This window comes from Struthio camelus, chromosome 10 (genome assembly GCF_040807025.1).
Source record: "Struthio camelus isolate bStrCam1 chromosome 10, bStrCam1.hap1, whole genome shotgun sequence".
In the NCBI taxonomy this organism is placed as follows: Eukaryota; Metazoa; Chordata; class Aves; order Struthioniformes; family Struthionidae; genus Struthio; species Struthio camelus.
Genome location: NC_090951.1, coordinates 29,811,351 through 29,833,136, shown reverse-complemented (window position 1 = coordinate 29,833,136; position 21,786 = coordinate 29,811,351). Strand labels below are relative to the sequence as shown.

Here is a 21,786-nt window from a genome sequence, read left to right as displayed (position 1 = left end):
ACCTGGGTCTCCTATTACACCAGCCCACAATGAAATACTTTAACCTGGTACATTTTGGTTCTAGTTCAGTCACTGAGAGTCTTTCATGCTTATTTTAGCCTCTCTGGAAACAATCCTAGTCCTGTTGGAGGAGAAAAGCTCGTCGAAGCTCTTGCCTGTTGCAAGCGCGTTGAGGAATTGCTGTAAGTGTGTTCCAGTGTCCGTTCAGGAAGTTGGGCAAAAATAAGGCATGGAAACCAAGTCAGGTCTGGCCCCAGTAAAGCCAAAATCAGTTTTACCACTTATGAGAGCGGGGTAAAACCCATGGCTGTATCAGCTAGGTTTTGAGATTATATGTTCATTGCAGTCTGTTGGAGATTCTCAAAAACCGTGCAGACTCCATCAGTGGGGAAGAGCTGAAACTCAAGGGCAGTGCATGTGTTGCCTAAGAAATCAGCATTAGTCTTTATGGCTGCAAAATGGAGGGAAGATGACAATTAGAAGTTTTATTCACAGCTGATTTTATTATCAGTCATTTCATTCTAGATCTAGTTTATAGGATGAATGTTCCGCTTCCATATTAAAAAAGAAAAGAAAAAAAAAGATCAGAAAAAGTTATTTCTAGTGCAATGAAAATTCAGGAGCTCTTCACATAACCTTCAGATTATAAGGTATTGGACTAAGGGCACATATTAAAAAGGCAATTTCAATATGATTGCGGCTGATCATGCAACCCAGTCAATAAGGAAGATCAGTGCATTCCTGAGGTGTTTGAGTCGACAGATGCTGGAGGAAATAGCATTTCCAAAACGTGGCATCTTGCTCTGATGGCTTCCACATGTACAAGACACCTTCTACTGCCGAAGCCTAAGAGTCCTCTAACATGTTCACAGGGCAACAGTCTGTCCTGTGCCAAAGGAGTCCTGGCTTGGCTAGTTTGTGGAACGAGCCCGGTTGGCTGCAAGAAGGCAGCTGTATTTTACAACAAAAAAAGGAATAAAGAATATGAGTTACTTAGTTTTCCGTCTGTCTGTGATACCACCAAGGTGATATCCAGAAGCATTGTCACAGTGTGAGCATAGCATATTTTACTTCACTGTTTAGCTTCTGCTGCAGGATTGCAAAACGTCCGCATTATCTCTGCCCATCCCCAGTGTCCTTTGGATCGAGGACATTAGCTCCTTCCACAGTAGTCCCATGCACATGTGGGCGAGGAATGTGGGTCCCAGATACGTGTGGGTCACACACAGGTGAGGAATGAGGCTCTGTAGTTTGCTGCCAGTAACATTTTGTTTCTGGTCCTTCCAGACTATCTAGGAATGTTTTTGGTGACAAGACAGCAGTGAAACTTGCCCTCTGTCTGCCTCAAATGAGTGACCTGAAGATCCTGCAGTAAGTGTCAGCCTCTGCCCCAGGAAAGCAGGGTATCCTGGGAATATCTGGAATGGGTGAAAGAAAGTGCTGAAAAGGGAAATAGGCATAGACTGAAGTGGTTCATGGGTCAGAGATTATTTTAAGTGGCTCAGGATTATTTTAAGTGGCTCAGGATTGAGAAATCCTCTGCACGTACTCTGCGACATCAAGCGCTGACCAAATTCCTTTATTATTTATTACCTTAAATCACTCCATCAGCAGTGTCACATCAACTATTCCTGTGTAATCTCTTGCAGCGTTAACTTTACAGATGAATCAGGCATTGTATATACACTAGAATAATCCTTTTAATGGTCTTTGACTACATTAACTTCTGATGCCTCTGGCTGTTCTCTTGATCTGGTGTAATGTAAGCATAAATATGAGCATCTGTGTGGTCTCTTATTATTTTGTGCAGTCACCTGAGTCATAGGTGCCTACACCTCAGTGCAGAACTCAGTGGTGCCGTATTTTTAAACCTTGTATGGGAGTCTTTCCAAGGCTCTGATCCGTAGGATATTCTCACACTGTGTCAGAGTAGCAAAGCAAGAGATCTGTGAGTTAAAAGAGCTTGGTTCAGTTAGCCTACAGGATATTTTCCAAGCTATGTCTAAAGGAGCCTCAAAAGATAACTGAGGAAAGCAATCCCAGTGCTGGGAAACTTCAGTCCTCTGGACAGGTTCTTGTCTCCACTGAAAAGATGTTGGGATATCTGCAGACTTGAGGTCCCATCCACTCTTTGGTTCCTAAGGTTGTTCCTCACTGTCATCTCAAATTGATCCCTTGTGCACAGAGCTGGACATGGACTCCCAGCTGCGCCATGTAGCATTTGTTTTTGCACTGCCTGCCTAAATGCACTCCTTCATTGTGAGCATGGGCAAATCCAGTGACCTGCATGTCTGTAGGGCCAGGTGTCACCCAAAGCAGCAGGGAGCCATGTGACTTGCTAGCCACACTGCTGGCCTCCACAGTTGCCACCCTGTTTTCAAGTCCTTTCATTAAGACTGAACCCCAAGGATCCCAGGTTATTTCCAGCACCAGGTGCTGATTCAAAAATGTGGCAGTTTTCTTCTTAGCAAGTTAAATATGAGCTTTTGTCACAGCTTTATCCCGACATAACCCCCAAGTCCTTGTGTTTCTTTTGTCAGCTTGCAGGACAATAACATTGGGCCAGCAGGAGGCACAGAGCTGGCCAGAGCCCTGGTGGGATGTCAGCTGCTGGAAGAGATAAGGTAGGCCATGGCAGGAGCACTTGGGATGGTGCCAAATGTGTGTGCTGATACGACTCTGCGGATGGGAATGATTTCAGCTCAGAGGCCTGAAGCAGTCGTAGGCTCTTTCTGCGTGCAGGGCTGGGGGGTGGCTCCTTGGAAGGCAATTCCTCCAGCGATCCTCCACACTTTTCACAGGATGAGAGGAAACATTCCCTGAAGACTGCTGCTCTGCACTGCCTGGGGGCAGCTTAGGTCCCATTAGATGTCAAACCCTGTTTGCCAGAGCTGTTTGCTTGGGTTTGCATAGATAGGTGCCTTTGAAGTCTTGTAGGCAATAACCTGGTGAATGACAAAATTTCTAAATACAAGACTGAAAGAACATGGGCTGCGTGAATAACTTTCCTCCTACACCTTTGATGCCACCACTCTTTGTTATATGTACATTGTTAAATGACAAAATGAATTAGGGTGCTAGTAATTTAGGTGGGATGCCATGGCTCGTGTTTGCTGGTAAGTGAGAATGGAGCAGCACATGCTAGTAAGGGCTGGAAGGCAGTTACTTCTGCCCACTGAGCCTTTGAAAGCCATATCTTCTCACTCTCCCTTTGGACAAGTTTACCTTCATTCCTGTTCAGTCACACCGGTCATTAACTCTAATATAACTTCTCATCTCCAGTTTCAGATGCAATACAGATATGTTGCAGATCTGTCCATCTCAGGCACTGGCATAACTCCATGTTACTCTCTCCAGGCAATTTGCTACTGCATGGATTTATGCTTTCAAGTCAGAGCAGGGTGTCATTCCCATTTCACTGAGCAGAAAAGTGACCCTGAGGTGCCATGTCCTAGTCTGGCCTGTCCCTGATGTATCTAGAGCCCTTACTTATCTTAGCCTGGCTACTAGTTATTGATTTGTTAACTCACGTAGTTAGGTTTTGGCTCTGGCTCTTCTCTGACTACAGCTGCTTTTCCTGCAGCTGCTTAAAGCTTTTCCATTATTCTTACAGTTTATCAGAAAATTGCCTTGGGGAAGGAGGCATCCATGCCCTGTCTGAGGGGCTGCCATGCTTTGAACACCTCCGAAAGATTGAGTAAGTACCAGGACATTGAATGCTACCAGGGCAGAGGGTGGCTGGCCTTGTTTGTAGCGCTGTCAGGACAAGAGCGCAGCAGATGGGGCTGGTGCCAGTGCCGTATTCCCCGCTGGGTCTCATCCCACCACATTGTGCCCATTTATGCTGGCTGGGGATGTGGCCAGACAGCTCAAAGCTCACCTGCCTTTCCCGGCTTGCCAGATCTGTGAGTCGGGGACCCCCAAGATGTAGTTACATAGTGCCTGACTCTCTTGTTAACTGATTGTTGATGTTGAATCTAAGTTACTACAAATGCAAAACAAACACTCTCTCCCCCTATTTTTTTCCCTCTCTCCCCACTTCAGTTTAAAACTCTGTGGAATTACTGATGATGCTTCCAGATTGCTTTCTCACGGCTTCAGGCAGTGCCCTTCCATGGAGGAGATAATGTGAGCATGGGAATGGATGGGGACTTTCTCCAACGTGCAGGTCATGCTTGTCTGCTGTTACTATCACAGTTACAGTGCACTTCTGACCCTGCTAAATATATATTGATACTTACTGCTAAGTACTTTTTACTGATAAATTTACTAGTAATTTACTAATTGACTAAATTCACCAAGAAACACTTCCTGGTATAACTAGCAGCTTATTGGAAGCTGAGTCTGAAGAGCTGAACAGAACGTGGAGGAAAACACTCATCTTTAGACTCTGCCCATTATCCTTCATGTTTTAGCATCTCCTTTGGGAGGAGGAACAGACTCCTAGGCCGCCTTCTCCGTGGTCCAATTTTGCCTCCATTTTTTCAGATGGGTGCAGTTGGCTCTCAGAGCAGAGCAGGAGCTTCTCTGTGCAATTGTAGAGGATGAACTGAGAGCTCAAAGCAAAGTGAATTCAGCTTGTAATTGAACAGGGAGTACCACCAACTGCAATCTCACTTACCCATTTGGACCCTGTCCACATTGGAATGAAAAGGGTTGCACTGAAATGTAGATGTGTAATATGTTTTAAATAAATAGCACAGAGAGGCTAACCACTTTCTATTATGTGTTCCCCTGTCCACAAGAACCTCAGCAAGGAAATTGCAGTGAACCTGCCTTAACTAATGTTTTTTTAAATGCAATTTGCCCCATTGTACTAGAGGTACCTTAACTTTGATGCTAGTAGGACTAGCATTTAAGGCTCCCCTGGGGAACATGACCTTGTCGATCTGGAGCTGTCTGTAGCAGTAACAAAGACTGAAACAGCTGGAGATGCTGGGGGTTGGACAGACCTCCTAGGAACCAGGCTGAGATCACTCCTCTATCAGGATATAGGTCTGTCTAGTGGATAGACAGACCTAGGGTTTCTAATCTGCTCTGCCGTGGCCAGCTGGGCAGCACTTGATTGTCATGTTACTCTTACATGCCTCAATTTCCCCTTCTGCAAAGTACTCACAGATGGTTTGAATGAAATGATACATGGGTCACAAGCCCATCAGACCTTCCTCTCCCTCCCCTGAAAGGTATCTGTGTGGAGATCACAGATATCTTAGGACTCAGGGCGTTAGGTCAAAGCCAGGATTTTGTTGCCAGTCCTGGGAGTGGAGATGTCTGATGCTAACGCCATGTAATCCAGGTAGGGGACAGCAGTCTTGCAACATTCCTGGGGAGTCAGAAATGGAGTAAGGGAGTGAGTAAAGCAATGTTTAGTGCATAGGAGCGTCGCTGCTTTTTGCAGCATGGCACTAGGACTAATAAACTGTGTGGGGAGTTACTAGTACTGCATTACAGAAGTGTGTAGACTGATGGATTTTCCCTTATTTGCAGTGTTAGGAGGGGGCTGGTCCTGTCAGTGAAGGCACATGGGGGTTTTATCCTTGGGAAGATTTGAGTGACCACAGGCTGCAATTTCCTGACACCTGTGAAAACCCTAAACAGCCCATGAACTTGTTCAATGGAAGGCCCAATTCTTGAGCTGGCTCCTGTTCTGCCTTTATTTTTGGCAGAAAAATACAGAAATTCTGGAATTCCCCAGAATCCGGCAGAGGAGTGACTGTAGGGGGTGACCCCAGGATCATTCAGCTGAGCATTGTAGTGAAGCGCTGACTGGTGCCATGCTAGGACTTTGCTTTCCAGGTGAGAAGGAAGTAACCAGGCTGAGCAGCTGAAATATTTTCTCATGTGCTAACACCAGAAAGTGAAAAACCCACCCTTTCAAGTGCCCTGTGACTATCCTTTCAAAGACCTTAGAGACAAAGGGAGGCTTTAAGAGCAGGTCTGAGGGCCACCTTAGCTGCCACAATAGTTTAACACCACCAGCACAAAGATGAGTGTCCTGGGATAAAGCTGGGCGCTCAACTGTCACTTCCACCTTTGGCATCTCATTCCCGGGACCTAGAGAATTACAGAAATAAGCACCAGTCCCTGGGCTCTGTGGTTAGGCAGCCTGGTGTCTTATCACACACAGAAAGATGTGGTAAAACTGAGGAAACTCCTCAGTTAAAGTTGTAAAGCAGAGGAATGTTTACCTGCTGTGATAAGAGGGCGATAAGCTCTTGTAAATGACTGGGCTAATCTGTGATAGGGTTGTATGGCAGCAGTGCCGTTGTTCCCCTTACATTCACCCTCCCCTGGGCTTGGCTGACTCAACAGTTGGGATTTCTTGTCCATCTCAGATTGTCTTGGAACACCCTTGGCGACAGAGGAGCCCAAGAGTTGGCCAGTGCTCTCCCAAGGATGGAAAAGCTGAAGATGTTAGAGTGAGTATGTCCCTGAGAGCAACCTCAGGGAAACTTCTTTGTGTCTTTGAGCCTTCAGTCGCAGCCATGCCAGGAAGGGGATGCATGCTAGGAACAACAGAGTCAGGCTTCCGCGGATCAAATTCTTGCTTGGCCTGCTGTGTACACCAGTGGCCATCCCTCCTAGGGTGAAACACAGGGTAGAGAGGCATTGAAGTAGCACTTGTTTTATCTGAGGTGTTCTTACTGTAGGTATCTAAGCAGAACCTAGTCCTACTAGACCTCCTGTCTGAGTCAGGGAAGAGAAACTGGTATTTCTAGGGCATGAGTCATACCATCTAATGACCTCAGGTGAGCTGCTTCCTGCAAATTTTTATTTCTTTCTGATGACTAGAAAGATGGTCTAGATGAGTAGCTTGCCTAGAGAGCCTTTCTTTGTGAATGCCTGCAGCAAGATGTGAACTGCCGTCCCCAGAATGGAGCAACCAGACTGTGGGTCTTGGGCCATAGGAGCTCACGGGAAGCTCAAATGCAGCTCCTAAGCTGTAGTGCAACCAGTAGCTGGGGTTGATGTCACCAGGTCACACAGTGGCTCAGTGGCATGACAGCCCAGCCCTATCCCATGGGAGAGACTGTCATCTCCTGCCCAAGAACTGTTCATGGAGCTTTCCTCCCTTTGGCCCTTTGAAATACATGATATATGTTCTTACCTATATGAAAATAGTAGTCTGAGGTTCAAAGGATCAGAAACTGTTTTTCATTTGTCTTGGGCAAGGAAACTACACAGTAGAGTTTGCCTGGCTGTTGCATGGGTACAAGCACGAAGGTTGTGTATGAGGCAAGAAAAGCTGTTTCTAGCATGTTTTGGCCCCCAGGTTGCAGTGGGCTTGTCAGAACGCTCTGAGGGCAGCAGATCTGCTGACAGGTCCTATTGCTGGAAGGAGGTCATGGGGAGCAGCACACGCTTCTTGTATAAACAGGGCCATGGTGATGAAGATGAGGCTGATGTGAGTTGTGGAGCGTTGATGTGCTTGTGCAAAAGTGAAGCTCTTCTGGGACAGGGGAAGGAGCCAGCAATAATCTCAATATTTTCCATTCCTAATGTTATTTTGCTTTTTAAAGATCTCTCTTTGTTTTTTAAAATAGTCTGGAGAAAAATCTCATTGGAGCCTGTGGGGCCACAAAGCTAGCAGAGGAGCTTGCCAAGTGCCCAGAAATTCAATTCATACGGTGAGCAGGTGTCACGGAGCTTTGTGGCTGGGTGTTGGTTCAGCCAGGGGACATCGGGGTGAGCAGTCCTGAGATGGACATGACCCTGTTGGCCCCCTGGGTTAGCCAGCATGGAGTTAGGATACTGCACCAGACCCAAACACGAGCCTAGTAGGCTGAGGGTTTTCTAGACCAGCTCCATCTCCTCAGGAAGTCACGGGAAAAAGGGACTGAAAAGACTTACTGGCTGTAAATGAGACAAAAAAGAAGGCTGCTTGTGTAATATCCCCCTGTCAGGACATTTGTTGCATTTTCCCTTTAAGTTTTCTTTTTCCCATTACATCTGGTTCCACTTCCCACATATTTTCTTGCCCCATCCCACCCTCTCTCCTGGGATCCACATCTTACAGATACTTGGACACGCCTAGTTTTTCCCACTCTGTGTCATTGCTTCGCCAAACTCTGTGTATCAAACTCCAGTAGAAACCTTCTCTTGCAAGACAGACCTACTCATCCTTCACTCATTTGAAAAGTCACTCCTCTAAGAGCACCTCTGATTGATAACTTTTTGGTAACACGAGTCCCAAAGCCAACTGTCCAGTCCTACCTGAGCTGTCTCTTTGGCCCATAACAGGCTCTGATTTCACCAACAGTGAGAGCAGCCTCAGAACAACTGCTAAGGAATATTTCTAGTTCTGGCTGGAGCTCGGGGTCACTGTCTTTACTGAGGTCGGCTGGGTGCAGGACAGCATACAGTCCCAGTGACAGGGCACTCCCCTTTGCAAGCTAAAGGCCCAGTGTGGGCAGCTTTGGGGTAGACTCCAAGGAATGAGGTAGATGAAGAAGGGTGGCTCGCATAAGCCAGGTTGCTTATGTGGCTCAGCTGTTCTCTCCTTTCTGAGATCCCAGCAGCCTGAGGACTTTCAAAGCCTTAATCTCTCTCCCCAGCTAGATCACTTGAGCCAGCTGTTGGGTTGCTGCTCTGCTGCTGAGCTATGGCCATGCCTTTCTCCTGTCTCACCATGGGGCCTACTTTGACAAAAAGCCAAAGCTGCCTCATCCAGTCAGCGGCTGTCTTCACCAAGCCATATTCTTGCCTCACTGCACCACCTCCTACAATAATGTCTTTGCTCTCCTTGTAGGCTGTGGAACAATCTGGTGCCTAAGGGCCTCGCTGAGAATTTGACAAGCCAAGACTCAAGACTGTGTTTCTCCCTCTATTAGTAAAGAAAAGCCCTTGAGTGACTCGGAACTGCTCTCCGTCTTCCATTGCCCTCAAAAATGGCTCTAAAAGGGATTCTGAAGACTCCAGGAAGCCAAGATCCATGCAAATAAAAACTGTAAGCATGAGGTCTCCCTTCACTGCGCTTAACCAAGTGTGAACATTGACACGTGCTTTTATTGTGAGTTTTTATGTTACAGAAAAGCAAAAAGTATTGTAAGGAATTGCTGCTGAGCAGGCAGTGTTCTCCGCCTACCAACTTTCAAGCTCTTTTCAAGAGGCTGAGATGCGCAGGCTTTCTGAAAACCAATGGGATATTTCATGATCTTTAATCAAGATTAGAACACCTACAGGAAGTTCCAGTAAAAGAATGAACGTCTTCCAGGAGAGGATGTAAAATTTGACATTATTAGAAATGAACTCAAACAGGCTGTTTGAAAATTGTGTACAAGTGTGTGAAATACCTATGTGTTTTTTAGAAAAAAAGTGTAATATACGTAACTGTAGTATATATATTTTTGTTTGCCTTGATGGCAGGCTCCTTTTCCTACAGAATTGCCTCAATTTCCTAGTGAAAACTTCCAGACTTTTGAAATTTCAAATCATTGTGCAACAACGACCGGTAATTGTACTGGGATGATGTGGAAAGGCCAAAATCACCATAGATTTCAGTGAGACAACTTAAAGGATTGAGGTTGTAAAATAATTTGTAACAAAGCTGACTATTCAGTGTGAGAGGCCATTTTCATAAGTGTTTTTCTAGAACTTTGGGTTTTTGGAATGCTTAAGTGCACTGATCTCTTTGAGGTGAAGTGAGTGGCAAGTTACCTCAAAAGGCTGTGGTCCTGGCTGCTGGCTGCTGCTTGAAGGGATCCTTCAAGCCTCTGCAGTTCCCTGAGTCCCAAAGCCTGCATTATCTCTGGGCAGTGGATGTTGGGCATGTGGGAACTGGAGGGAGAAGCTCCCAAGCACCGAGTTTGCTGCTCAGCAGATGAGACAGACCATGACTGCCCCTTGCATGTGCAGAACAACAGCTCGTGTGGCGGGAGTGAGGCCATGTCATTCACCTTATTTATTAATTTGTTGTTATATCATATATACTTTTTGTTATGTGTTTGTGCTGGAAATATTTAATCCTTGTGGTGGGGGTTTATTTATTTATGGCGTTTTGTTTGCAGCAGCATTCTCCTGGGGAGATGGTATTGGTCTAATTTGGGCAGGGCAGGCTTTTGGAATGAAGTAGAAATGCTGATCAGGCAAACCTTTGAGCACAGGAGATGGACAGCTGGTGCCTGTTATTTCTGGAGGGGCCACTGCCCTTATCTAAGGATAACATTAGGCTTTGCAAGATACTATGTTGTTGCATAGAGGTAGGATGTGTTTTGCAGACAAGATCGTACTCTGAAAAAGATTTAAAAACAGCAACAAAGGAAACAAAGTGAAATTCCTTATAAGGCCATAATTCAAGTCCCTGAGATTTAAACACTGGCGTTTAAGTATAAGCTTTACGAAATGTGGCTGTTAGTCTGTATTTTCAGATCTAATTTGCGGATGCAAGTCTTTCTAGTGCCCTTCAAAGGAACAGTGTGACACAAAACGTACTGTGATCACATATGAAAAGGTGTCTCAGTACTGTTAGCTCGTCACAGCTTTTCAGGAGAGTGCTTCCTAGTGGGATGGTCCCTGCCTCTGGTATCCCAGGACTTCTTTTGGAAATGTAAGAGGGTGGACAGAGTTTTCAATAACAGTCCATTTTGGTCCAGCCTGTGAGCTGAAAAGTCATGTTGTTCCTGCCTTTTCAACGTCATTTTAGTAGGACTAAGTGCTATCTGTCATAAATAATAGAGGCTGCATTTTACTCTGTATGAATAAGAAAGTACGGGGATCAGACTTCTTAATGCACTTTGTAATGGCTATTTTGACATCTTCAAAAGCAACCACAGCAAGAGTCTTTTGCTGCTATCACAGGTCCCTGTACCATAGGGAAAAGCAGACACCACCACTGTCAAACAGATGTCTGCCTAGCTCCATTGTATTGTATTGCTTGTACTGATGACAAGCACTCCTGTACTTTCATTTATTCAGGTGCCATGGTAATTTTTTTTCCTCTTTCACTGGTTTGAAACATGCCATCCTGCATGTTGTTTTTCCACCCTTTTTTGATGCTCTAACTGAATAAATAAGAATGCCACTGTGAGTGCTTGAGCATGGTTTCCTTTTCGTTTTCTGTTTCCAGTCACTTATGTTTTGTGGGTATTGGTGCTAACCCTAAATGGCTGCCTTGGGTAGAGCAACCATTCTAAAAAAGATCTGTTGGGTTTGGATCACAATACTGGTTTACTTTCCCTTGCAATGAAATGTACTGTTTAAAAATAAAGGAAGCCTGAGAGTCCCCCCCTATAATTCCTCTGACTCCTGATGTTAGGAAACATACATTATATACCCTGAGGCTTGTAAGAACATGACAAGGCATGCAGCACTTCTGTTGACTTCAGAACACTAAAGAGCACCTCTGAAACCTAAGCGCATGCTTGGATTTCTCAGGTTCTTTTCAGAATTCAAGATTAGCTCCCAAACAGACATCTCTCCGACCCGAGAGAGCGGTCATCATAACCGAAGCAAACTTGCAGGACATAATCAGATGGCATCTTTTCCAGAACGCCAGGTGTCAGCAAAAACCCAAAAATGGGAAGCGGTTGTCTGCAGCCCAGCGATCTGGAGTGGGTGGCTAAAATAGGGCTCTGTGCTATCTTTTGAGTGCCTGGGTTCTCCCCTGCTGCCCCCAGATGCAAAGGTTGAGTGTTCTCTGCTGCTGACTGGGTTTAATTGCTGCTTTAGGCCTTTAAATACTGTGTTGCTCTGACACTTGGTGGACATTTCATTAAAAAAAAAAAAGAGAGAGATTTGGATTGAGTTACATATGAAACAGAATGATGTAATTGGTCCCTAGTTTGTTTCTTACATTGAATGCCAGGTACCTTTAGGCTCGCCATGCTTCCCATTCTCAGTGCGCTGCTTTCCATATTCGCAGCTTGCAGTCGCGTCTGAAAAGTTTTCAAGGGAAACCTGGAGTCTTTGTCCAAGCGTGAGGTTTTAAATTAATCTTAGGGTACGCAGGAAGACATGGGAGGCCATCTGGGATTGTGTGAGACGGCTGAGTACTAAAGCGATTACTGAACAGATAATTACTGTGGTCCATTTTAGAGCTGTTACTATTAGGTTTCAGATTTATCAAGGTCCAAAAATGGAAACTCATCAGGATGCACCACACCCCCCTATTGTTTCAGGCTGCCTGCAGTCTCAGGGAGACAATGAATAGTCAATATTGGTTTCATGTGCAGAAGGGTTTCTGCCCCCGAGATGCGATCTTTAGAAAGAGATGCACTGCTGCAAATAAACATGCTGCTGGAGGGGCAGTGAGGAGCACAGGTTTTGTGCTACAGAATTTATGAAGACAGGCTGATCCAGCTTTTGCGTGCGGTGGCTGCAATTTCATAGAAGTGAAAACTCAGTTGCTGTTTCCCCTTTGATGAAACCAGCTCTGAACCTGCTGTGACTTTGAGGCATGGTGTTGGGCAAGAGAGAAAACAACAGAAAAACTTACTTCAGGAAAAAATAGGCACACTGACATGGGTGAAATACTGGCTTTCTCTCTCTCTCTCTCTCTTTCCTCCAAAGAGAGTTTTAAGGTAAGAGCACTCAAGTAACGTGGCAGGCCTGACACAAACCTCACTTCTCGCACAGTTCAGACCTCTACCGAATGCATAGAAAAGTGGGTTTGCTCCTGAAAAACAGCACCGGGGTTCACCTTTGAGCTGGATGCTCCCCACAAGTCGCATTCCCCAAACTGAGCCTGAGCGCTAGCAGCTCGAGCTGCTCGGGCAGCGCGGGGTGGTACAGGGGCAGTGCTGGGCAGCTGGCTGGGCTGAGCCGGCCCAGCAGCTCCCGAATCGCCCCTGCCTCTCTTCCGTGCTCAAACCCGCCTTTTGCCGCGGGAAATGGCGCCAGCAGGTCGCCGCCACCTTCCCTGCGCTGCCAGAGGGTCCCTCCCCGGCCCGCGGCCACCCGAAAGCCCGTGGCCCAGGGGCCGTGGCCTCTGCCGCGGCCCCCGCTGCTGCCCGCTCGCTTCCCGGGCAGCGCTTCCTCACCCAAGGGCTGTCCTGGGTTGAGGTGTAAATCAGTTTAAACACGAACGAGGAGCTAAACCCACGCTCAGGTGCCTGTCGGGGCAAGGCAGCGCGAAATTGGCATTTTCAACTAGAAAGCGAGGCGGCGTATTTCCCAAAAGTTGCAGTTTCGTCCTGGCGGGGCAGGCGGCAAGGGAAGTAACCTGCCAGCTGATCTACTGGGTTTTTTAAAGGTTTTCCTGAGATCGTGTTGGCAAAGTCATGTGAAGGGCTGTGAGAAAAGAGGGCAATAATACAGGAATGATACAGAAACAGAGCAAACTGGGAAAGTTTTGAAAGGTTCCCTTTTTTGCGACGGGAAGCACTCGCGCGCTGCAGCGGAGGCGTTCCTTGAAGGGTAGGTGCTCGGCTGAAACGCTCGCTCGGTAGGTTGCTTGGCTCCAAGAGGGGCTTTTTGGGCGGAGAGCGAGCGGAAACAGCCGGGGACACCAAACAGCCGTTAGGAGGCGGGGCGGCCCCGTCCCCCCTCGGGGCGCCGCGCGGGGGGGGGGGCGGGGCGGCCCCGTCCCCCCTCGGGGCGCCGCGCGGGGGGGGCCGGGCAGCGCCGAGGGCCGCGGGCGCGGGGGGGGGAGGGGGGCGGAGCGTCCCGCTGCCGCCGGCGCTCCCGGCCCCCCCGGCCCCGGCCCCGGCCGCGCCCCGCGGGCGGCGGAGGGCGGCCGCGGGCAGCGGCCATGGTGGGGCGCTGAGCCCGCGCGTGGTGAGTAGCGGCCCGGCCCGGCCCGGCCCCGGCCCCGGCCCCGGCCCCGGCCCGGCGGTGAGTACCTGCGGGACGGTGCCGCGACTTTCCGCCGCGCCGGGAAGTCCCGCGGGGAGCGGCGGGGTGGTGGGCGGCGAGGAGGAGCCGCCGGGGCCGCTCCGCGGGGCTGCCCTGCCCGCCGGCACGGGACGGGGGACGGCGGGACACGGCCGAGCGGGACCGGGCCGAGGGACGGGGGAGCAAGGGGCAGCGGGGGACAGGGCAGGGGGCAGCGGGGCGGGCAGGCTTGGTGTGGCCCGCAGCGGGGCACCAGTGGCTGGGCCAGCCTGGCAGGGCCCCGGTCCCCAGGCAGGGCCCGAGGTGTCGTCCCTGGCCGCGGGGGTGGCGCGCGTCGTGGTGGCCCGGTGGGACAGCTCCGCACCCAGGCAGCGGGTGCTCCAAAAGCCCCACCGTGTGGGGGACCTGCGGGGGGGGACAGGGTCGCGTGGTTGTCCCAGGGATATCTGCTAGCTGGTCCCTCAGCTCTGCCCCACCACTGGAAGGGTTTTCTTTGCTCTTTATTCCCCCAGTATCTCACTAAGTATCCCTGACTGCAGGTTGTGCCTGTTGCTCTTTTTTTTTTTTTTTGGCTTGTCAGTGTGGATGAGGAGAAGAGCTTTTCCCTTTCCCATATGCAACAGGCGCTGAAGATGGTGCACTTTCCCTTCTGCCTTCCCTCCCCTGGAATAAACCATCCCACTTCTTACACGCTTTCTTCCCCGTCCCTGGTTTCTTCCCTTAGTGCATGTTGCTGCTGTGGTGTAAAAGTTCTTCTGTATCCCCGCTCGCCATACAAGGCTGCAGAGAGAATAAGCAGACCTGTTGCCTGTATTTGCAGAAGCTTGCACTCTTAATAAAGCAATCACGCTGGAAGAGCGATCCCCAAGACAGATGCTGGTGTCTGATGGCTACACTCTGGGAGGCTTTGGATGTTTGGTAGCTCTTTTTCCTGGTAGCACAGCGCTGTTGCAAGCACAACTTGCTCTCCTCCAGCTTCCATGCGCAACACAGGGGGGAACTGGTGAGCTGAAGGCTGGGGAGCGCCAGAGCGCTTCTCTGGGAGCTGTTTGCAGCGTGCTGCTGCTTTGCATTTCGTTGCTGTAGCAGCTCGTGATAGCCTTTGTGCAACACTGCGCTCCTTTAAAGCTTGAGGGAGGATGTAGAGGGTTTGCTCTTGCAGGGGTGGATGACCTGCCCTCTCTGAAGAAGGCTGTTGGGGCATTAGTAAGAGCTCTGTTCCCTGCAAGACTGCTCATTCTCTGAGATAACGACAAGCAGAGCAGCCTGAAGTGCTTGGAGGATGACAGGCGGGGAAGTGTTTTCCCATCAGCTCTGCCAGACTGAGGACCTGATACGATAAGTCTTCATGTGAGTAACCCTAATTTAGATGAGCAGCTGGGTTAAAGCCGGCAGGGCTGTGTGCTGTAGGACCCTCTGAACAAACACACCTTTCATAGCTGTTCCCTGTGCAGGAGGTGGAACAGGAGGTAGAAAGGTGCAGGGTAAGTCAAGAGTGGAAGCTTTGGGGCAGCAGTGGCAGAAACGTCTCCAGAGGGCTGGATCCTACCTCTCCGAGAGCCTGAGCTGCTTGTCGGGGAAGGAATTGTGAAAATCCCCATGAACCTGAGCCCCAAATTTGAAGCCTCCTGGAGATGCAGCTGAACCTTGCTGGAGAAGCTGGAATCAGAATCAGGCTGGTGCGAACACAGCTCTGGGGTGCTTGGATCTGAATATTGCTCCCGTTTCTCCTGCCTCAGTCTCCTCCTGCCAGACCAGGTATCTGCTTTTGCTGCTATTAAAAGATCTTCTTTGGCTGCTAGCAGTCACTTGTGCATGTGGGTGCTTGGAGACACATACACAGGTGTTCCCCAGACCACTGGGAGCCAGGGGAGACTTACCAGTGGAGAGAAAAGATTAAGTCATGAATTTCTTAATAGCAGGGCCAGTGTTTGGGCTCTCTTGCTGGTGTATGACATCACTGTGCTTTTCAGAGTTCAGAAAATGTTTTATTACAGGCCAGAAAGGACATCAAAGCCCCATCAAAGGGGCCCTGTCAAAGGGGCAGGGAGCAGGGTAATGGGAGGAAGACTGGAAACGAAAGCTCAGGGCATGTGGAAAGGAGCTTGTGTGAAGCAATCAATAGGTGGAGAATGTTTTCCTTGGGGAAATGATTCATTTGCTTTGATTCATTAGCTATGTGATAGCCTGGGACATCAGATTTTCTGATGGTGGCTAGTTTTGTCTGCCTGCTGCAGCCTCTGTTGTTGCTTCTGGGGCATCCCAGGTGGAATAATGTGGAGGGTAAGCACAGGGGAGGCTTTCGGGCACCCTCAAAGGTGCAAATAGCTGCATATAGACAGACCCTAGCACTTGCACTGGGTGGACAAGAAATCCTGGATCTGCTCTTCTGAGGGCTCAGGTACCCCTTACCCTCCTTGGAGGTGGCATTCACTGGCAGATCACCTCCGCAGGTGTTGGCAGTGTGCGCCATGCTGTTCCCAGGACCAGCACGGTCAGGTCGGGGGCGGCATAGCCCCTGTGTCTCTGTTTACATCCATTTAGCAAGGGCTGCTAAATGCAGCTCTGGAAGTGTAGACAGGGTAATAAGACTACAAGTATTTGAGAGAGTTGCGCTGTAACACTTCTCCCTCTCCACTGCCTTTGTGAGTTTGGCTGAATGGTTTAAAGGGAAATAAAATCATAGAGCTGCATCAGCACACGTGGCCTTGGGGGACATCCTTGCTCCTTGGGTTTGACCCGCTGAACAGCGAGGTACCCTGTGCCAACTGCTGGCAAGCTTTTATGGTTTGTAAAACCTTCACTGGCGGGAATTAATGGGACCCTGGTGCTTTGTCAGTCGGTGCTGGAGGAGAGGGGTGCGGACCCTGCACACCATGGTTTCCGCTGGGGATAAATCCTCTTTGGATTCGGCAGCTCTAGCTCAGCAGCTGAGAGAAGATGCTCTTTGCCCTGTAGGAATGTATCTGCTGTGCTTCAACTCTAGAGTTCCCCAGCAGTCCTCAACAGCCTTGTCTCCCAGTGACCCGCCTCTTGCCCCAAAATAGCGGAACTGTGTAACGCTGGAGTGGCTGTTAGTAACCCCTGATTTACCCATCTGCCCAGTTGTGTACTGGAATTGCATTGGCTTTGTTTGCCTGTTAACACTTTTGGGAGTCATGATGGGGCTTATTAAGAGTCTGGGACTAGTAGCTTAGTCTCTTGCTCCTGTTAAACTCGGTGGAAAGAATTTCCCACTGATTTCAGTGGAAATCTCTGCCCGCAGTATTAGCCTCAGGGGAAAGCTGACCAGAATCGCTCGTGTGCCTGTAAATCAGGGCTTGTTCTCCCGGAGTTGTTGGAGTGCTGTGAGTGTAATACCAGGTTAATTGATGAAAGAGCAACGCTTGCAGTCTCCTGTCCTAGTTCAGTGTTGCCAGCTCTCATAAGGAGCTCATTATTTGAGAGTCGTGGTTTTCATTCAAAAGCAGGCGGGGGGAAGGAGAAGAAAAGGTAACTTTCTGGCACAGTGGAGTAGACAAGTGTTTGAAACTATGTTCCTAGCAGGCTCCAAAACCACAAAACAGTGTGCAAAAAAGAATTGAATGCTTTCCCTCCCCCCCTCCCCGCCCCAACCCTACCGTTCTACTATTTATCTTGTATACCTCTTTAAAATGTTTGTTCATGGACCCGAGTCATCATTTTTTACTGTTTTAGTTCAGTTTCCTGGCTGCTCGCTTCGCTCTGGCAAGAGGTTATTTGTTTTGATTGTGGGAGCCAGGAAAAAAGTAATTCCCAAGAACTCAGGTGAGGTAGGAGCCCACGTTTTATAGTCACAAAAATGTTGGTAAAGCATCAGAAAAACAAACCATAGTATTCAGCAGTAATGGCTGCACTTTCTATTTGCCTGCTGTTTCTTCTGAGGCTTTGAGTTTGGGAACTGTCAGGTTTTTTTGCCTGTTTCCCGCAGCCAGCAGGAAAAAGCTCACATCTAAAACGGTCACCATCCCTCCTGGTTCTGGATTTTCTGTGATGCTGTGATTCCAGAAGCTGAGGATTTGCAAAGAAACATCGGACATCATGAGGCTTATTTTAAAATTCACAGGAGCTGGGAACACAAGTTTTGCTCTCAAACAGCTAGTCCAGGACTGTGCAACCACTTAAATCAAGTTTTACATTCCCTTTAGCAGTCTCTAAAGCTGTTGGAAAGGACTTACGAATTTATCAGACTTAATTCTCATTATAAACCACTGCATTCAGGGTTTTATATCTGTGTCATACAAATCCGTATCAGGGTGAAGCTTAGCGTGTCAAGTGTCAGCCTGGCAGTATCTCTCTGCTGTAAAGCTGGAAAATAAAAAAATGTGTTTAGGAAAAGATTGGGTCTTACTGATGAAAGTAAAGCTGCACTCGATGTTAGCGGGAGCTTTACCTGTGTGCAGTGTGAAGGTGAGCTCCAGCCCTTAGGGACATTAGGTGTAGCTTCCAAAATAAAGACTTAAGGCAAGGTGTTTTTGTTTAGCCTTACTCCCCAGTGAAACCAGGCAGGTGCAATGGTGCTGGGTATTTGCATCCCTTTTGTTCTGAGCCCAGTGACCAGTTTCTGCCCGGTTTGATGCAGGATGGGGCCTCAAAGATACTCTTTTTGTAAGTTGGCGTAAGTCGGTGGATGGACAAGTGAGAGGTGACAGAAGTCCCCCCGTGGAGAGAAAGACTGAAAATCTCCTCTGTCGGACATCAGCATATTCACATGGAAGAGGGCTGGTGCAGACAAAATGCTGTGTTTGCCTGTTCGCTGAGCTACCTCTGCTGCACACAGAGGGTTTTCTTTCCCTAATGTCGCTGTGGCTTGGTGTCTGCATGCCATTGCAAATCAGCATTGCACAAAACTACCTATTAACTTCTATTTATGTTATTAGGGGGTAGGGCTTTGAAGTTCTGACTGTTAAGCAAACAACCAGTCCTTGCCCCAAGTGATTTATGATATAGCTGTCAGGAAGCGATGGCAGCTGAATATGGACGGGGAAGCACAGGGATAAGAGGACTGCATTGCTTGTGATGAAACAGGTTGGCCAAAATGTGTCACCTCATGGAGTCAGCTGGGGACGTGCTGGGTGGTGCGAATAGTCACCTGCTCCAGTCTTTCTGTTGCTGGTTTTGCCCGTGGAGTTGGAGTGTGAAGATCTTGTTGCTCCGTCTGTAGATAAGTGAGAACAAGGCAAACTTGTTGAATCCCCTGGGGCCAGCCTGCAGCTCTGGCTCACTGCAGAAGCAGAAGTACTCAGCAAATAGTGGTTGGCCACAGACACAAACCCTGTGCTTTTTTTGATGGTGCCTTGAATTGTGTGGGGGAAATATACATTCATTTCCAGTGAAAAAGGTGCTCTGCTCTTGTCCGGAGGAGTACGTGCTCCCCATCATCCAGTTCACTTACAGCCACGTGGATTAGATGGGACATTTGGGATGTCCCTAAAGCCTTCTGTGTTGTCCTCCCTTACAGTGGGGCTGCCGATCCCTGCCTTGGGGTTGGGCCACTGCCATGTGAGGGGATGGGGCTGGGGTAGGACAAGGGCTGCCACTTTCACAAAAGGATGCAAGTCGGGGGTGGGGGGGCAGCTGCGTGGAAGGACGGACACCCCTTCTGCTCTTCTGTCGTAGCAGATATAGCGTCCCCCTGCTTGGCAGCAGCAGTGCAGTGGGCCAGGGAGGACATCTCTGGCTGTTGGGACCATCCTTGCTGCTTGAATTGCCGTTCCTTTGCTTCTCTGGGGACCTGGGATGGAGGGACCTGCAGGCTGATTCACCCTGGGGGCCGCCAGCCGGGCCTTCCTGAACGGCCCAGTTGTAATTTTGGCATGCAGTTGTGTTAGAAAATGGTTAAAACCATTTCTCATTACCTAAGCGATGATTTCCTTTCTTTCACTGGTGATATATGGTGAGCTGCTTTTGGCTGGAAATAGGAATTCAATTAAAATTCAGAAAGCCAGCATTTATGTTTTTAATAAGTTAAATAAGCCTTCATTAAGCATGCTGCGCAGAGAAAGAAAGAAATGGTTTTACCCTCAACCATTTTACACCTAATTCAGGCTGGCTCAGGGAGAGCAGCATTGCTTTGCTGCTAATGGCCTGAACTGATTGCAGGTGGCTGGGAAGATGACTACCTCTTGCTTCATTTGTCCAAGACCTGGGAGAATTAGGTCTTTTGTCCCTTACTCCTAGTTGGCTTTGAGAGAAAAAGGAATGAGAGACTGGAATTAAAGAGAGGTTTTCTCTACACCTTCCTAGGGAGCTTCAGCAGAGTAAAAGCCCTAGACTTGTTTTTTTAGTCAACTCGGCTGCCAGATGCGCTGCTGGTGGCTTTACTTTCATTATGGCTCTGCATCCTCATGCTGCTGGGCTATTCTTCTAAATTTTTTAGGGGTCTAGGTTTAATTAAGTCAGCCCTCTTTCCCTAAACTTGAAAATAATATCTGTTTTTACTGGTATTTGAAGCAGATATATTCCCCTCTTCTTGAGAGTAACCCCAGCTATTTTACTGCTACTGTAGTAATGTGATGGGAAAGTCTTCATGCAATGATTAGAAGCTGAAATTTAAAACAGCAGCTCTACGCAGTCCTGAGTTTACCAGTGCACGTACCTGAGATGAATCTCCCTGCCATGAGGAGGTGAAAGATAAGTGAAGATCAGTGTTTTGCGTGTGCCTCTCTTTAGACAGCTTCCTGTGGGTGCTGCGGGTACTGGAGCTGGCGTTGCAGGATCTGGTCTCACACTCACCTGCAGGGAACGCCTAAGACCATTTTCTGTGCGTGTAGTGAAGGGAAGGGGCTGCCTGGGCAATAAGCAATGTATAGCCCCAGCTGGTAGGAAGCTGGCACATAAACCTTTTCTTTGGGTCCGCTTTGTAGTGACGATGCGTGTAAAGGAATTGATGTGATCTCCAGGATTCAGAGTGACATCATGATGTTTTCTGCCCTACATCACAGATCTCCCTAAATTGAACCCTGGAGGAAGCCTGTATTGAAGCGAAAATGTGCAGTCATCTTAGCCTGTCTAACCCAAATGTGCGCTTGGCAGTGAAAACTTGAATCAGGTCAGCTCTGTGTGGCTCAGCCATCACTGCATGTCTTTAAAGGAGGACGCTCTTGTGCTCTGTTCTTGCCCTCTCTCTTGCTTGCCCTTTCTCATTTTTGGAACAGCGAGCCCAGCGCTGCTCCTGCTCTGGAAACCACAATGCTGCTTTGCGCGTGACCAGTTAACAAGGCAAGCAGCAAATGGTATGGGAGACCTTGCTGAGGCTGGGTGCTCAGCCTGGTTACCCAGCTGCATCTTGGTTATCACCTGCAGAGTCGCTCAGATAGTGGAGTTATCCGATACCACTCATCAGAATCTGCCTCTTTTTCCTTAGGTTTAGAGGAAATATTTTTTTTTCTCCTTTTTCAGTTCCTGTTTTTTTAAGTGCTCTTCTGAAATGTGCTTAGTCTCTGCAGAAACTTGAACCCTTTAAAAAAAAAAAAAAATCTTGCTACCTCCCTCCATACATCACTGCAGGGTGTGGAAGAGCTAGTTTTGCTTTCATTTGCTGAGTTGCAGCCCATTGCTTTCCGCTGGTGGGAATGACAGAGGCATCTTTGCTGATGGGAGCCCAGTGGCTGGGCCTGGTTGGTGACCTGCTCTCTCCGTAGCGCTCGGCTCTTATACTCTTTAGGGCTGGCGACTTCTTTATGGTAAGCAATTTGCCATGCTCAGCCTGGGTGTACTGGGTAAAGATGTTTTAAGACTTCGTCCAGCGTGAGTTTGGAGAACAAATCTTGTTGCTCTTTATTACTGAAGTACCAGGGCAGACTCTCTGCTCGAGGGCGCTGTCTTTGCCAGCTAGCTGGCCTCGAAGGCTGTTTTGACTCCAGAAAATATTTAAAGATGCTATGTTCTACCTGCACATCCCTGATTTGCTTAAAACTGCAGTTTCCGTGCTTGAACACCAAGTCTCTGAGGATGTGAGACTCTCTGTGAAGATGTGGGTCCTGTGCTCTGTGTCCC

At 48.5% G+C, this 21,786-nt stretch overlaps 2 protein-coding genes across 21 annotated transcripts in view; both read left to right on the top strand.

Annotated features, from left to right (window-relative positions):
- The window catches only part of NLRC5 (NLR family CARD domain containing 5), a 56,926-nt gene extending 45,892 nt beyond the window's left edge, over window positions 1-11,034 (top strand). For 5 of the 7 annotated variants that reach the window (XM_068955699.1, XM_009672424.2, XM_068955698.1 and 2 more), the window contains 8 exons: window positions 99-182; window positions 1,288-1,371; window positions 2,541-2,624; window positions 3,614-3,697; window positions 4,045-4,128; window positions 6,336-6,419; window positions 7,545-7,628; window positions 8,750-11,034. In XM_068955699.1, the coding sequence (XP_068811800.1) occupies window positions 99-182; window positions 1,288-1,371; window positions 2,541-2,624; window positions 3,614-3,697; window positions 4,045-4,128; window positions 6,336-6,419; window positions 7,545-7,628; window positions 8,750-8,831 (670 nt within the window). In that variant the 3' untranslated portion in view covers window positions 8,832-11,034. The remainder of the gene's footprint in view (window positions 1-98; window positions 183-1,287; window positions 1,372-2,540; window positions 2,625-3,613; window positions 3,698-4,044; window positions 4,129-6,335; window positions 6,420-7,544; window positions 7,629-8,749) is intronic. The other 2 variants (XR_011143201.1, XM_068955700.1) reach the window with 2 other exon arrangements.
- Window positions 11,035-13,132: 2,098 nt separating this feature from the next.
- Window positions 13,133-21,786, top strand: part of CPNE2 (copine 2) — a 91,580-nt gene continuing 82,926 nt past the window's right edge. For 2 of the 14 annotated variants that reach the window (XM_068955366.1, XM_068955363.1), the window contains exon 1: window positions 13,331-13,381. The gene's annotated coding sequence lies outside the window, so the exon portion shown is untranslated. Of the gene's footprint in view, window positions 13,382-13,647; window positions 13,771-14,494; window positions 15,529-21,340; window positions 21,474-21,786 lie in introns of those variants that run through there. The other 12 variants (XM_068955368.1, XM_068955370.1, XM_009672428.2 and 9 more) reach the window with 11 other exon arrangements.